This window comes from Mus caroli, unplaced genomic scaffold (assembly GCF_978045245.1).
Source record: "Mus caroli unplaced genomic scaffold, Mus_caroli_1 scaffold_11, whole genome shotgun sequence".
NCBI classification, from domain to species: Eukaryota; Metazoa; Chordata; class Mammalia; order Rodentia; family Muridae; genus Mus; species Mus caroli.
In genome coordinates this window covers 82,587,594-82,604,293 of record NW_028227266.1, presented here as the reverse complement: position 1 = coordinate 82,604,293, position 16,700 = coordinate 82,587,594, and the positions used below count along the sequence as shown (strand labels likewise).

General features: G+C 41.0%; 1 protein-coding gene across 3 annotated transcripts in view; it reads right to left on the bottom strand.

The window, feature by feature from the left end:
- Positions 1 to 7,909, bottom strand: part of Ttk (TTK protein kinase) — a 37,446-nt gene extending 29,537 nt beyond the window's left edge. For 2 of the 3 annotated variants that reach the window (XM_021171760.2, XM_021171762.2), the window contains exons 1-5: positions 7,832 to 7,873; positions 7,082 to 7,207; positions 6,706 to 6,862; positions 3,318 to 3,531; positions 2,915 to 3,021 (exon numbers count right to left, since the gene is read on the bottom strand). In XM_021171760.2, coding sequence (XP_021027419.1) covers positions 2,915 to 3,021; positions 3,318 to 3,531; positions 6,706 to 6,841 — 457 coding nt within the window. In that variant the 5' untranslated portion in view covers positions 6,842 to 6,862; positions 7,082 to 7,207; positions 7,832 to 7,873. Of the gene's footprint in view, positions 1 to 2,914; positions 3,022 to 3,317; positions 3,532 to 6,705; positions 6,863 to 7,081; positions 7,208 to 7,831 lie in introns of all 3 variants that reach the window. The other variant, XM_021171761.2, reaches the window with a different exon arrangement.
- Positions 7,910 to 16,700: the final 8,791 nt, after the last annotated feature.

Sequence of the window (16,700 nt, the reverse complement as noted above, 5' to 3'; positions counted from 1 at the left end):
GTAACATTCAGTCATCAAGACTAAAAATTTGCTAAAAACTCTTCTAGGAAAATGATTTAAAAAAAAGGATTAAAGGGCTACCATCTGCTGTTAAACTAGTCTATACCACTGCCAAAATACAAAACTACCAAGAAAGCTTATTCAACCACAGACATTACCAAATTTCCTTTCAAATACAAACTTGATCTCCAGCAGTTGGTAAATATTCAATGTGTACATCATGTAGTACACAGGATGTTATCAACAGTTATGGAATCCATGGGCTATAATGCTATGGATATGGCACTTAGGGTGTAAAGAACATCATATAGGAAAAACACTTCAAGACCTAACCACAGGAAAAGACTCTCTGAACAGAGCCCTACGTGCTCAGAAAATGAGACCCCAAGTGACAAGTGACATTAGAAAGCTTCTGTACAACAATGGAAATAGTTAATTAAGCAGAGACATGGCTGTTCTTGGACAGTTATGCATCTAATAGAAGCCTAGTATCTAACATATAAAGAACTTCAAAGAAAACAACCGAATCAATCAACAAATAAGCTAACAAAAACACAGTCATAAAGGGAGAATACAAGTGGTCAATAAATACATGAAAAAATATTAACTTGACTAGCCAAAGGAAAATGCAAATCAAACTATATCAAGAATCCATCTTGCTGGGCTTGGTGGCGCATGCCTTTAATCCCAGCACTCGGGAGGCAGAGGCAGGCAGATTTCTGAGTTCGAGGCCAGCCTGGTCTACAGAGTGAATTCCAGGACAGCTAGGGCTATACAGAGAAACCCTGTCTCGAAGAAAACGAAAAAAAAAAAAAAAAAAATCCATCTTACTCCAGTCAGAATGGGACTCATTAGAAAATAAATTTAAAAAACACCATAAACGTGGACAAAAGGGAAATCTTATGTATCACTAATGAAAATGTAAATTAGTCCAGCTTCTGTAGAAATCAGTACCAAGGTTTCTCAAAACACCAGAAACAGATCTAAGAGATGTCCTACCTCAACCTCTCCTGGATATTTATTTAGTCAAAAGAGTGCAATTCAACGCATCACAGAGATACTTCACATCAGTGTGTACTGCAGCACTATACACAGAGCTAGAGATATGGCTCATATTTAAGAGCATTTGCTGTTCTTGGAGACGACCAGGTTTGGTTCACAACAACCACATGGCAGCTCACCACCATTTACCAACTCCAGAGGCCAATGCCTGCTTTTGACTATGTGGGTGCCAGGTATGTCCATAGTTTAAGTACATACATGCAGGCAAAATATCCATACACATAAAAGAAGAAGCTACCTGCAACAGCTAAACTGTGAAGCCAATATAGACATCTAACAGAGAAATGGATGACAAAAATGCGGTACACACGCACAGTGAAATTATTTTCAGCCATAAAGAATAAAGTTATGACCTTTGCTGGAACATGGATACAACTAGAGACAGTCATATTAAGCAGAGTAAGCCAACCTTAGATAAATATATTTTTTCCCTCTTTTATGGTCCTATATTTTATACAGTAACACAAAATCACAACCAAGATGATTAAAGAGGGGAAGGGAGGGCCGAAAGAGCTGAGGTGCAGGAGATATGTTCAACACCCAATACATGCCCATATGAAAAACTTTAAAAGCTAAAAATGATGTTACTATGAGACAACCTCTAGCTACTCACAATTTACAAATTTTAACGATTATATGGTAATGATTAAATCCTGAAGGTTTACTGAGCATAGTGACTTAAAGAAGCACCAGCAATTGGAGGTCTTTTTAACTCAGGTCAAAAATCCATTCGGGAATCTGATAAAGACTCTGGGATGCCCTAGCCCTCTAAATGCACGCAGCAGTCAGTGCACAGCCTCAGGAAGCTGCGCTAGCTCCTGGTAGTCTACCCATCCCCCCTGCTCAAAACAATCACAATTTTGATCTGGTGGCTACTGCCAAAGTTCAGTTATTTAGATGTTTTTATAGCCAGCTCAACTTATTTGTTCTACAATTTAAGAATTACACTTACCATTAAAAGCCATAGGGTCATAAAGGCCTGACCATAAGAAGCAAGAAAGAATCAATTTTTCTAGGAGGGAAATGCATGCTTTACATGTACACAGCTGACTACATATTTAAATTACTAGAATTTAGGACTCCCATAGGTAAACTCAGGACTCTCAAACCATGTCTGTGTTACACAACATTTTCCCTACCTCAATCCTGGGGAGCAGCTTGCACTGCACAAACCTTCCTATCAGAGGGACGCCGCTGGCAGTGGTAACGCTCAACTGGTTAGTGCGTGAGACCAGAATGCCAGCACAAATAAGCAGAGGAATAAAAGGCTTGGCCAGAGGCTACTCTGAGGGTATAGCTAAAGATCCCCAGGAAAATGGAGGGGGGGGAGAAGAGAGGGGGAAACCAACCAAAGGGCTAGCCAGGGTAAAAGTGGTTCAGGGAAAAAAAAAAAAAAAGATGTCCTGGCCCTAACTCAAAAGATGGCACGAGCAAGACAGACTGCCCTTGCAGTGGTGTATTAGAATCCAGCGGCTCACTGTTACAGCATTATTAAACACACTCAGTACTATGAAGCCACAGCCTAGAGCCTAGACAAGATTATCTAAGTGCCAGCTAAAATTATATTTTATTCTACAAATAATCAAAGGAGAGAAAAAGCATCCTTCTGATGTATCCTGAGTGAAGGAAACAAATTCAATGTTTGTCCTTCCTCCCCCAGAACATTCCGTGGGAGTGAGTATATGGACAGTCCAGAGAATACCCTGGACTTACGCTATGGAGCACTCCTGTCCCATGTTCTCACCTCATCAACTGTAATATTTTTGCTTTAATATTTCACGTCAAATCTATGATTCAATATTGTTACAGTCGAATGTGCACTTAAAATGTAAATGTGATATTTTCAGATTACCTTGAGACAGTTCAAACTGTGCAAAAGATACGTGCACAAAAGCAAACTTCTTGCAGTTTTCCCTGGCCATCTGGAAGTAGTCACGGGCATCATCAGGCTCTTGAATACTGCAACAAAAGATTAGACTCACATTTATAAAATCAAAAGGTTTTATAACAAGTACACTTGATAACTTCTCTTTTTAAAGAGATAGACTATTCTTTTTTTTTTTAATGTGAAAATAAAAAACTAGATTAAAGTTGTGTACCCCAAACTGTAACTCTGAGGGATCTATGTCCACAGAAAAAAAATTACCTTAAAAATAAAAGTACAAGTTTAAAAAATATAAATTCCATGTTTTTACCCTGTTTCTCTGTAACATAGCACATATATAGTTGGTTATGTGTGGTTCACTAATACTTACGCTTTTAATTCAGCAAGTCTCACTTGTATTCGAGCAAAGCTCTCATTCTGGCCATATTTATCTGGAGGAAGGGCTTCAATTGCTTGACTATACCGACCAATCAGCTTATTTAAAAGATCGTCATTTAGAGGTGAGCTGTTTTTCTCTAGTTTCAGCAAGAAATTCAGCCAGTTCTCTGGGGTGTTCCCGACCCTCATAATTTGGTTAACAGTTTCTGAGTCATAAAAATAAGGAGAAAAAAAATCACAACTGAGAAATAGACAAGTGACCTCTCCAAGTTCTCTTAAATACCTTGCTAATTTCCTGGTCTCACCAATCCCTGCCTTCAAAACCTACAGGGCTTCTTGTGGGTGTCAGCTTTCTTGTTGTGAAATCCCATCGTACATAGCAAAAGCGAGAATAAACTTCAAGCTAGGTATGGTGCTGCACACCGTTAATCCCAGCACTGGGGGGATAGAGGCAGGTGAATCTCTGTGACTTTGAAATCAGCCTGGTCTACATGGCAGTTCCAGGACAGCTGGGGCTACAGAGACCCTGTCTCAAAACAAATAAACAAACCAACCAAAACCACAACAGAAAAGAATAAACTTCAGATGATTTTGTTTTATTTTTATAACAGGGTCAAGTAACCTAGGGTGGCCTTCAACTCAATACTTAGCTGCGCGTGATCTTGACCCTCTAACCCTCTATCTTTGCTGAATGTGCACAGAAGTGGGCTAAGTCCTGCAAACATAATTTTCACTTAGTCAGCACTAAATAAGTGCACTTTTTTTTAAAAAAGAAAGGAATTTGAACACCAGCCCCCTACTTAGGATATCTTTTATTAGTTTATTAATTACTTTTATTAGAAAGGTATTTTCAATTCTAATTTCCTGAAGAAGCTATTACTCCATTGAAAAACAAAATCAACTTTCCTGCTTTCTCGCAGAGCAGCACAGTGAATCTCTGTGACTTTGAAATCAGCCTGGTCTACATGGCAGTTCCAGGACAGCTGGGGCTACAGAGACCCTGTCTCAAAACAAATAAACAAACCAACCAAAACCACAACAGAAAAGAATAAACTTCGACTGCTCACTCTAAAAGTAAGCTGGCTGGATACTAACAATGTAGTTTTCTCAGTTTTGTTTCGGTTGATTTTTGTTGTTGTTGTTGCTTTTGTTTTTGTTTTTGTTTTTGAGACAGGGTTTCTCTCTGCAGCCCTGGCTGGCCTAGAACTCACTCTGTAGATCAGGCTGGCCTTGAACTCAGAAATCCGCCTGGCCCTGCCTCTCGAGTGCTGGGATCAATGGTGTGCACCCCCACCAACTGATTTTCCAGTTTTATTTCTACTAATTTCCTAACAAGTTAGTTTGTGAAATACCTAAAAAAATACATCTTGCCACTTGTGATCTGGAGGCCCCTAGGAACCAGGCCCACTAGTAACCAGAGTCCTCCCACCTGTGATACCTTTTTACCTGAGGAAGTTTGGAAGCAACTACCAGGACTACAGGTATATAAAATAGGTATAAAAAATTGAACTTTTACTGACAAGATCACAAATCAACTTACTTTAAAATAATTCGTTGTTACACGTATAATTTTACTATTTATTAAGGATAAAAGCAAGCACGTATACTAACGAGATGGATGTTAATTGTTTTTGGTGGAATATCTGGAGTTTGCAGGTTACAGCGCATCTTTAGTGTCCTTCAGACTTAGTCAGTATTTTGAGTCTATTACCAGCGATGCTGAGGATACAGGTGATCATAAATATGTGGTACAAATGGAGGAAATATGTGTATGGCAATTTTAGAAACGCCTGGAAATTCTATTCTCATCCCAGGAATAAATTAAGTTAACAATATTTAATGAAATTCAAGTCAGCAAGCCTACAATTTTCAAAATCAATCATTCTAACATATTACATTCCAAAGATAAAATAATCTGATACACATAGGAATAAAGGGAGGAAAATGTTTTTTAAAAAGTCTTTTTTTTTTTCATCATAAAATTACCGCATTTCTGTGAAAGAAAGAACCTCTGTACCTACAATAAAGATCTGACAGTTTATAATGTACAATCATCTCAGATCTAAGCCAAGGCTTTACTGGCACTGAGCCATGGGACACTGTGCACAGCGCAAAGTACCCACACTGTGTGCTTGGAATCAAGGCTACTGAGCAGCTGAGCAATGCAGCATGGGCAAGCACAGGCAGAAACACCTTGGGTTTATTGCACATTTGCTTTTGAATTAAACTTCATTAAGCATTCAGGCACTGTTGGTCAATTTTACCCTGATTCATGTAGCTAATGGGGTTTTAAACCAGTTTAAAGAGATGGAACACGGAGCATCTGTTTTTAGCTGGCAAATATCCACCATTTAAAAGACATCAACCACTTGAGACCTAAGAAAGACTTACAAAACTAGTGTGTTACACTGTGGGGCTTTTCACTCATTCGGTATTCAACAACTTCATATCAGGCATCAACCCAAGCACTGGATAGAACAGACAGGTAGCTGACTTCATGGAAATGACATTCTAGTCATTTCCATTTCTTGAACAGATCAAGAATAGATACACAAACGCAGGAAGTGAACTGGGGCTGTGCAAACAATACAAGAAAAGAAGATGGGAGATACATCCCCATCTCAGGAGGTAACTTTCTCAAACAAGTTTATCAGGGAAGGCCATGAAGAGAGACGTTTACAAAGACCAGAGAGGTGAAAATGAACACCTATTTGGGACTAATAGAGACCTGTAGCTAGAACAGAGGTAAGACAGGTGCAGCTACAAGACTAATAGGAAGATACTTCACGTTCAGTATTCGGTGTTAAGATTAAATATAACTTCAGAGGACTGGAGAGGTGTCTCAGCAGTTAGGGGCACTTTTATGCTCTTGCAGAGGACCCAGGTTTCATTCTCAGTGCCTACATGATGGCTCACAACCATCCATAGCTCCAGTTCCAGGGGATTCCTGTGCTCTCGCTTCTGACCTCCAAGGAGAGTAAGCATGAAAGTGGTACATATATATACACGCAGGTAAAACATTCACACGCAAAATAAAATGAATACGTGAGTACAAGAAATTAACTTCAGGAAGATTGGTGAGGCTTCCTCAGTTTGTGGCAAAAACAGTCAACAAAGTTGAGAGCTTTCTGGCTAAGATTCCCAAGTTTGGTGTATCTATCTGCCTGCCTATTTCCCTCCAGCAAAAAACGTTTGTAATATTTCCAAACAAAAGAAGTTAAAGTATGAAGTACAATCTAAGGATAACCATCACTTACTGAGAAAAACAGAAACAACTGCATTAGGCCACACAAGGTGGTTAATACTGCTCACCTTCAACTCGGAAGCTCTCAACGTTTTTTAGGTTTTTGTTTGCTTTTTTAAGCAAAGAAAAAACTCACCCGTGTGATCGGCACTGACTTTAAACAAGTTTAGCTCATCAGTACAGTCTTCATTTATCTTATTTTTAATATCTCTCATTTTGCTCATGATGGAATCAATTGTCACATTGCTGCCAATTAACTCTTCAGCCTCCATTTCTAAATTGTAACTCGTCTTCTGAATAAAGAAGATAGAACATTAGTTTTGTAAACATATCTATCTAAATTTAACTGTTGTGAGGTAAGTGTTAGTGGAAACAAAATCAAACCAGAGCAACAAAACCCACAAGGACATAGCTTGTAATTTACCAGAAGAAAGTTTCAAGGAACCAAAAACATCTATTTCTTCCCAGTATGAAACAGCATTGAGGTTACACTGCGTGAGCCTGGAAAATACCTTGCTCTCTCTGTGTTTCTGCAGCTTATCTCGTTACATCTCCCAAGCACTAGCTGTACATACATACACCACCACGTCCAGCTGACGCCTTTGAAAACTTCATTTCACTGAAAGTCTTTCTTTCACCTACGGACGTAAGGAATCCGTTTGGTAATGACAATAAGTTGTCCCTTTGGTCGCCTACTCTGCCAGAGTAAATATTGACATTGAGAGCATTCTGCATCCTTCTACAGATAAGTGACTTTCAGCAGTTTGTCCCAGACAAAGCCCTGATTTGTGCTTTTATCCTTCTAATGCAAGCATCGAGGTACTTGTCACAGTACTGGAGCCCAGGCGCTCTGGTTATCTGCATGAATGTGTTTGTTAATGGTCCACAGTCTGCAGGCTTTCTGTCACTCTGTCTGCCATTCTCCACAACGCAGTTAACTTGAGCTCAGAGTTAGCTTGAGCTCAGAGCCACCGCGGAGTGTTAATAAAAATGGGCCCAAAGGAGGGGAGTAAGGGGTTCCCCACCTCCTCCCAGCTCACAGCCACCCACGGGGGCAGGTCTGGAGAGTTACACAACCAGTCCCGGCCCGCACGGCGCACCCGCGTCTGGGCCCTGCTCCCCTCCAGCAGCCCAGGACCCACAGGCCGTACCCGCCCGCCTGGCCGGGGGCCCAAGCGCCTGCTCGCTCGCCGCCACCCTCGCCACCCAGCAGCCTCCCGCCGGCCGCAGCCTCTCTGCCATGCCCGCTCTGATGCACCCACCTCTGAAAGCCAAGCTGCAGCCCAAACAGCGGCACCCCAACCCCTCTCCGGAAACACGTTTGAATTTCCCCGCTGCCTTCGCCGCTACCTCTCATTGGTTACGGCTCGCCACGTGGAAGCGTGGGCCGTGATTGGCTCCTTGCGTCGCACCGCCCCTCCTGCGTTGAGGCCGGACCCACCCACTTCAAGCGCCCGGGGAGTTACCCGCGGCTGCCAGCGCCTTGCTGGCTTGCGCCTGTACAATCACGGGTCAGGGCCTTTTTCTTTGGTGCTCTCCCGCTGGACCTTGCACTACCCTCCAGGGAGCCCTGGCCTCGTCTTCAACCCAAGACCGGCCCTTCTCTTTGTTAGAATTCAGGTCCCCTCCCTGTCGGGACATCCCTGGCTGAGCTCCTTTCTCCGAACCATCCCCCCGCCCCCATCCCCGTGATGCTGTCTCAGTTATGAGCTCAGCTGCTCTTAGGAGAAAAGCTTCTCTAGGCTTCCTCAATGGTACCCAGCTCCCCTAGCGGACTGTGTGGTCCAGGGGAAGGGTTTCATGGGCGAGAAATGGCGCAGATGCTGTGTTTTTGCTCTGGTTTACTCTTGATAGTTTTGCTTTGTGTAAGAAGCTACAGCAGTAGCCAGATCTCTCATCTTCATTCAGTAAGCGATGCCCTCTGTCACAAATTGCTGATACCCAAATCCGTGGATATTCCAAGTCTTTAAATAAAAAGGCATTGTACACACAACCTATACTCTATTCCTGTATACATTTATTTTCTTTTGGTGGGGGAGGGGAGCTAGTTTGTTTTTGTTTTCGAGGCAGAATCGCACTGTGTGTGTATTCATTGCTGCCATAGAACTGACTCCCTTTGCAGAACAGGCTGGGGTTAAAGGCTTGTGATTTAAATCTCCCAGCGTCCTGAATACTTTAAAATTTATCGTCTATACATCATTTGTAATACCCAGTTGAATACAGATGTGATACAAATAGATGTTATATAGTGTTACTTAAGGAATATTGACAAGTTGTTCAATAGAGACACAGGAAAAACATATTTTTTTCTCATCTACAGTTGAGTAAATCCATGAATGTAGAACCTATAGACACAGAAGGTTTAATGCAAAGTTAGTCTTTAAAGTATTTTTGGTCAAGCATAAAAGTTGAAAAGCAAACTTTAAAAAGATCAATCTATCTTCATGAAATTTAACTATAGACTAGAACACAGCTCAGTAATATTTATAGAAATACAAGAAAACTCAACAGGGTTGTCTTTACACTCTTATGTAATTGAAAAAAAAATCACCAGACTTTGAAAACAAGAAAATGTAACTATTAAGGGGGAGGGGGAGATAAGGGATCAATTAAAACAGACCAGAAATGACACAGATGACATATTTGGCTAATTAGGACATTAAAATAGTAATGTGTACTTGCTGTATCTTATGCACTCCAAAAACTAAGAGGGAATTCTATAAACATGTTAAGGAGAAATTCAGAGTGTGTGAGAAAAAGCAAAATAGATGTATGGAAATGAAATGTGCAAGGTATGCAATAGAAAGTACATTATGTGGGGTTAGCAGTTAATTTGCTGGGAAAAGAAAAAAAAAACCACTAGGCTTGAAAACACAATTTAAAAACTGTATGAAGGGCTGGAGAGATGGTTCAGCAGCCAAGAGCACTTCTTGCTTTTGCAGAAGCCCCACATCAGGTGCTCACCATCTCTGGTGACTCCAGCTCCAACGGGAATCTGGTGCATCTGAGATACCCACACTCAGGTGCATTTACCACAGATGCGCACATACAAACACAACTACAAGTAATAAAAAGAAGTCTTTATTTTAGAATACATAAAATTAAACACAGCGAGATAAAAGTGAACAAAAGCACTGGCAGACTGTGAAACAAGGTGGTCTAATATACATACAACTGGAATTCCTAAAAGAAATGAGGGGAAACTGGAAAAAAGTGGGCAGTCTGTTCAACTGTGATCAAAACTAAAAACCAACAACAACAGACTGAACGACATGGAGAATTCCTCCACAATGTATGAGTATTATAGGGACATAATTAAATTGTTTAAAACTGGTTATGAAGAGAAAGGTCTTCAAAACAGCTGAAGGATAAAAGACAGTTTGTTACACATAGGAAGACAACCATGAAGATGACAACCATGAGGACGACAACAGATGACCTTTCAGAAATGATGTAAAATGCAAAACCTATTTCAGAATACTCTAAAAAAAAAAAAAGCTGGCCCTGACAAATTTCACATCCACCAAAAGTATTATTCATTATGAAGGGAAAATGAAGATGAAAAGATAGGAAGGATGACTTATCACAAGTATCATAACTAGAATACAAGATAGTCAAGAAAATTCTTCTGATAGAGTAATTCTGAATCTACAATGAGTATACACACCGGAATAATGTATGTGATCCAAAACATATATCAATAGTGCTATTAAAAACCTAAAGAAAGCACTAAAAACAAAAGGAAAATGACAAACAAGTAAAAACTAACAAGCAAACAAAAAAGTAATTGCTGCTGGTGAGTAAAAGAGTGGACGTGAAGAGCAGGTGATCAGTGCAAAGAGGGATTCAGAATGCAAGCAAAAACAAAGAGGAAAACACGTTATCAAAACGGTAGATCGAAATCCAAGTCTATCGGTAATTTCATTAAATGTGCACAATCAAAAATAAAGCCTCAGGAAAAAAAGCAAATCTCAATTCAGTACCTACAAGAAACCCACTTTGGAGATCTTGCTGTTCTTTTGTTTTATTTCGTTGTTTTGAAATGACTGTCTCTCTCTGTCGATCTCAAACCCCTGGGTTGAAGCAATCCTCCTTCACCAGCTTCCGTAGTAGCCAGATCTAGTAGCCCAGCTATCTGATTTAATTATAAAGACACGATTCAGGCAAAAATGAAAGAATTAAAAGAAGGATACCGTGCTGAACTGGTGAAATGCTACCACCAAGGAGTCTAGCTCTCATAGAGACCTCTTAATAATCTTAAATGGACGTCGTAGTTCGTCTTCTTACGTCAGTGAATGGCCTGTGATCTTTCATTGAGGCCTCATTTGACAGTATCCTCACGCACGGATCCAGAGGTGTGGATACCCATAGGACGTTGAGATCAAATGCTCTGAAGCCTAGCTGCAGATTCTGTGTCACAAATCTTCATTTAGTTATTAAAAAGCAGGCATCATTCTCTGATGGATACAAGTCCCTTTTTAAAGCACGTTTCGTTTTTACAAAGGCAGGCCCAGACAGCCCCAAGCAGCTAACAGCTGAAATGTCCCTGCCAAAACTTCTGAGTGGAGAAATGGGATGTAATTTGAATAATCAATCTGCCTTGTATGGGAGCATGTCAATGGCCCATTGTCACCTACATTTTCTGTATTCTACCCAGACCTGGGCAGTTTGTCTGGAGAGAACTGAAAGTAAAACAAGAAAGAGAAAGGAAAATAGCTGTTGAGCAGAGAGACCATGCCCCACTCTGGATTTCTTAGAATGCCGAACATTTTGAGTGAACCAGATAGACTTGCATCTTCACAGTTAAGAGTATGGACTCATCATCTTTGTTGCCAGAACAGAATTCCAGAGAGTGAAATGTGCGACCTAAACATAGATACATTTTTCTCAGCTGGGGCTAGAAACCCAAAGGGAGATAACAACAGGGATAGTTGCTTGGGAACCTTTCCCTTAGTAATGAAGGTGGTGTTGTTCCCCTGGCTGCATAAGGTGTTTCTGTTGCTGTTTGTTTGTTTCCTGTGTGAGAGCAGAGGCAAATCATCTGTGGCAGCTCTTCCTATAAGGACACTAATCCTCTTGGATTAGAACTCCACCCTTATGATTTCATCCTGCCTTAATTACCTGTTTATAGGCCTTACTGCTAAATGTAATCACATTGTGGATGGTGTTTTGGAAAGATAGAATTCAGTCCAGAAGGAATTACATCTAGGGAGAATGGAAGAATTAGCCTAGTGTTTGCAAGCAGAGTGTCCCTCAGTAATATTTATTACTTCGACATTTGTTTGCAATGCTGGGAATCAAATCCCAGGGCCTTGGGTATGCTAAGCAAGAGCTCTACCATCGAGCTGCGCACCATCCCTGCAGGAGGATTGTTAGTCACTTTGCTCATTACTGTGACAAAAATCCTAGATGGCAATGATTTAAGGAAGGGTTTACTTTGGCTCACAATTACAGGGCAGGGAAGTCAGGGCAACAGGGATTTGAGGCAGCTGGTCTGACCACACCCACTGTTAGGAAGCAGAGAGAGAGAGAGAGAGAGAGAGAGAGAGAGAGAGAGAGAGAGAGAGAGAATGAGAATACTGGTGCAACCTTCTTCATCCCATCCATTCAGGCCAGGAGCACAGCCCATAGAATGGTGCTGCCTACATTTGGGTTGTCTCACCTTGACCAAACCAATCTAGAATCTCTCAAAGCATTCTTGAAGCTGGTCTCCTAGGTGATTCTAGATCCTGACAAAATGGTGATTACCAGGAGAGTAAGATTGAGCATTAATGGTTATGCGCTGTGAAGACATACTGGAGGATATGAGACTGTGGCACAATTAATAAAGCAACACCAGACAGTGCAAAATGCCCTCTGCTTCCAGTTTTAATGACATTTTCAAAACCAAACCCAAGGCATCACTCATGACCACCAAACCACACACCCAATCACATCTTCTCCTCTTGGTTGCTAAGCTTATACTGTTATTTTTATTATGTTTCTTCAATGCACCCCCATTTATTTTAATGTGAAGTTGACAGTTAGACTTGGGGCCTCATAGATACTAGACAAATGCTCTACCACTCAGTTGTACATTTCTCCTCTCATTATGTTTAAACACATCAGCCCCCTCCTTGACACATAGGATAACGCCTTCACATTTTATCTCTTCACATTTACTCTGTCCTCCTACAAAGGACCCTCTAAAAGTATGTACCAGATTTTTAAAGTCTTTGATGTCTTTCCTGTTGTTATATCTATGAGCCTTGTCTCTCACTTAAGCCATATTTGTATATGCACATGTGTTCGAGCATGTGTTCGAGCATGTGTGTGTGTGTGTGTGTGTGTGTGTGAGAGAGAGAGAGAGAGAGAGAGAGAGAGAGAGAGAGAGAGAGAGAGAGAGAGAGAGAGTTGTAGGCCTGAGGTCAGCCTCAAATGTCATTCCCTTTGTCTTGAGCCAGGTTTTCTCAATTGTCCTGGTACTTGCCAATTAGGCTAAACTGGCTAACTACCTGGGATTCCCAGTTTCTACCTCCCCAAGAGTTTGAATTACAAGCGCAGGCCACCACACCCAGCTTTTATACATGGGTTCTGAAGGCTGAACTCAGGTCCTTATTTGCAAGAAAATACTTTACCAGTTAAGCTATTTTCCTACCTCCTTGAGCCACCTCTTTCACCTCCACTCCTACAGAGAATAGTGATGCCCTGGCATCGCCCTGCTTCTTCTCCAGCACCCAGCACATCTGAAGCTAGTCACCGGATTTTTACTTTCACGTCTTTTCTTCAAATACGTAAAGATATTTGACTGTAGGTCTTGGAAGGGTCTCAGATGCTGGACTTCAAGCCTTGATACTTGTCATGCCTCCGAGTTTTTTGTTTTGTTTTGTTTTCCTTCTGGGATTCGTTAGCCACCAACTATATAAAAGTATTGAACTACGTCAAAAGGACATTTTGCAGCATAAGTTCTCTTAGATTCTTAGCATTGATACATCAAAGTCTGCAGTTGGAGAGGCATAGTAAAAAGCAGACTCACCCGTGGAAATCACCACGCAGAGTGTTAGAGTCCTTTATAGCATTGTGTAGCTGGAAGACAGAACTGGAGAGTTCTGTCCTGTGCACACGTGCTGAGTGGAGAGGATGCGAGGGCAGAGTGCAAAGGTTTAACTGGATTAAGCCATAGGTTAAATATCCCTAGCTCATCAATGAGGGAGAATATATATCAATTCTATAATACATGTTTGAAAGAGGTGAATATATAAAACAGACATGATTGAAAGAATGGTTTTATACAGATGTTATATACAATAAATTCATTCATATTTAAATGATATATTTTGATAATTTTCATATTAGATAAAATTACAAAGAACTGACAATATCAATCATCCTCCAAATTTTTCTTGGGCCCTTGACTCTTCCTCCCGTCCACATGTCTCCCCACCTGTGCCTTAGGAACACATGGATCTTATAAGACTACACCAACTAGCATTTTCCCCAATTTATTATAGATGGAACCATAAAATAATGATTCATTTTTGCCTTATTTTGACTGACTTCATGCGGATTTTTGAGATGCATTCATGGGGTTGTGTGTATTAATGTCCACTCTATTTTATTGATAATTTAATTCTACTTTATAATAACACAGTTTGCTAATCCATTTCTTTTTCTGTGATTATCCACATTTTGAATTCTTTTCAATTTGGGGTTGTTACATATAAGGCTGCTAAGAGGATTCACCTACAGTTATTGATATGAAGTATAGTTGACTTTCTCTGGAGCAAATACCCAGGAATAGAGAAGCTCTGTCGTTTGGTAGGTATAGCTTGAAATTGTGTTTTCTAAAGTTGTTCTATTGTACATTCCTTCAGCCAGCCTTGAATGGCAGTTACAGTCTCTCCAGATCCATTCCATCACTTGGTGTGGCTACTACTTTCAGTTTTAGAGACTGGGTTATTGTGTGGGAAATATTAAAAAAGAACAGCAAGTTCCCGCACTATGTCCTGCTACTCTCAGCCCTGGCTGTCTCACCAGCCAGTTCTTATCTCATGGAGATTCTCTGACTCAGAGCTCCAAAATCTTTCCACCCAGCTTGCTAAGTTCCCACTGACAGAACGCTATCATACCAGCCCCGTGCTTCAAAACCTCCACAGCCTTTTGTGGTGCACATCAGGCAACCCCACACTTTGCCCCTGTACCTTTCTCTCTGGAACCCAGAGGAGCCACCACATGAAGGAAGACACAACACAAACTTAGTTCAGAAACAACAGTAACTCAGTCAGTGGGCACATCAACTAAAGTCCTAATCTTGTAAGCCTTATTAAACCTAAATCCTCTGGTGAATCCTGACAGATCCGCCATTGAAACCAGGAGACACTAGTAGCTACATCTTGCCCTCACGCTATCCCTGTCCAAAAGGCCCTAACTCTTTCCTGCTTCCTCTCTTTCTCCATCTAACCCGGGAGGTATTTCTGGGATCCCCTGGATATTTTCACATGTTCCAATAAAATAATGTATGCCTCCTATATAATACTGTGGCTGTTTTCAACATCTAACTTTACTGTTCCTTGGATCACACTGGGTCGAAAAGACATCCCTATTATTGAGATTCTGTTATATCACAGGCTGTGTGTAGATGCATATCAAGTTATCATAGGATAGCCTTTAATGTGAGATACAGGTGAATAGAAGTTTAGTTTCCATGAGACTTTGGAGAGGCAGCAGTGGCTAGACAGCCAGTCTGGAGAGTGAAGCCTTCAGCCAAAAGGAGACTGAGTCGACACTGATGACAGCAGCAGTGCCCTAGTTTTTCCCTGGCATAGGCAGGCGTTTAGATATTCATATATATTGGGCAAGCACTTGACCTCTGATCTACATTCCAAGTCCAAGGTAGCCCTCTCGATTCTTCAAACCAACTTTGTTTTCCTTTCTCCTCACCCACCAGGTTCTAGCTCACAGGCTGCCACGGTTCTGCCAGCACAGTAGGATGTTTTTTGGCGCAAAGGGGCCCTTATCTTCAGATATGCAGGCATTGCTCAAATATTGTCTTTTATTTTAAAAACATATTTAATTTTTATTTTAAATTATGTATACTTTTAGGAGGGTTGCATGTGAACACAGGTGCTCACAGTAACATTATATCCCCCTGGAGCTGGTGTTAAAGGCCACTGTGAGCCTTCTCCCACCATGGATGCTCTCTAGCATGCCCCTGCCTGAACCCCTGCCCTCTATGACCCTGTGTCATGTCTTTAGTGAGACCTTACATAACTGCAAGCCCTCCATGATTTTCTTCCAACTCTTCATCACATCTCTATGCTTATCTGTGCATACATTTTTAAACTATCTATAGTAATATTGTTCATCTATTTTTGTTTATTGCTTCTTTCTTCTAATACATTTACTTTGAGCATGACATTTTTATTCTTCTTTGTTGCAGGATGATTAAACTATAAACCTCAAGACTGTGTTGTTTTCTGAAAACAAACAAACAAACAAAAAACCCCTAAAAAACCTATTTCTAGTTGTGGTGTGGCTCACACAAAACACACTTTTAATCCTTCTGGCTGGAATATAGACACACCTTTAGTACACACCTTTAATCACAAACAATGAAGGAAAAGTTAGTTTGTAGAAAGAAACCTCATGCTTGAAGGTGATGTTTACGTGAGGGGCAGACAAAGTGATGAATCAGAGAAAGATAGAAAAGGATCTGCCCAACTACCACAAGAACAGAGATAAAGGGGAAGCTACTTGAGGGGCAGTGCAGAAATAGGAAGGAGGCAGTTTTCCTGGGAGAGTTTTACAGAGACAGGTTGAGCTAGACACAGGTAAAGATAGAATGATCCAGAGAATGAGAAGGAGCCAGAAGATTAGAACGGATCATATGAGGCCAAGCAGAGCAGTTCAGTAAGAAACTGAGAGAAGCTACATTGAACCAGTCAGCTTGGAGATGAGTTTGAGCCAGAGCAGCTGAGTTGAATCAGACGGTTAGAGCTCAGAAAGAACTAGAAAGGGTGAGCTTATTCAGCAGTAAATCTCAGAAGCTGAAAACATTCTAGGCCTAGATTAGACTGAACAGAAGCTAAAAGCTTTCAGGTGTAGGTCTAGGTTAACAGCTGAGGCAGTAAGCCTCAGAGACAACAATTACTG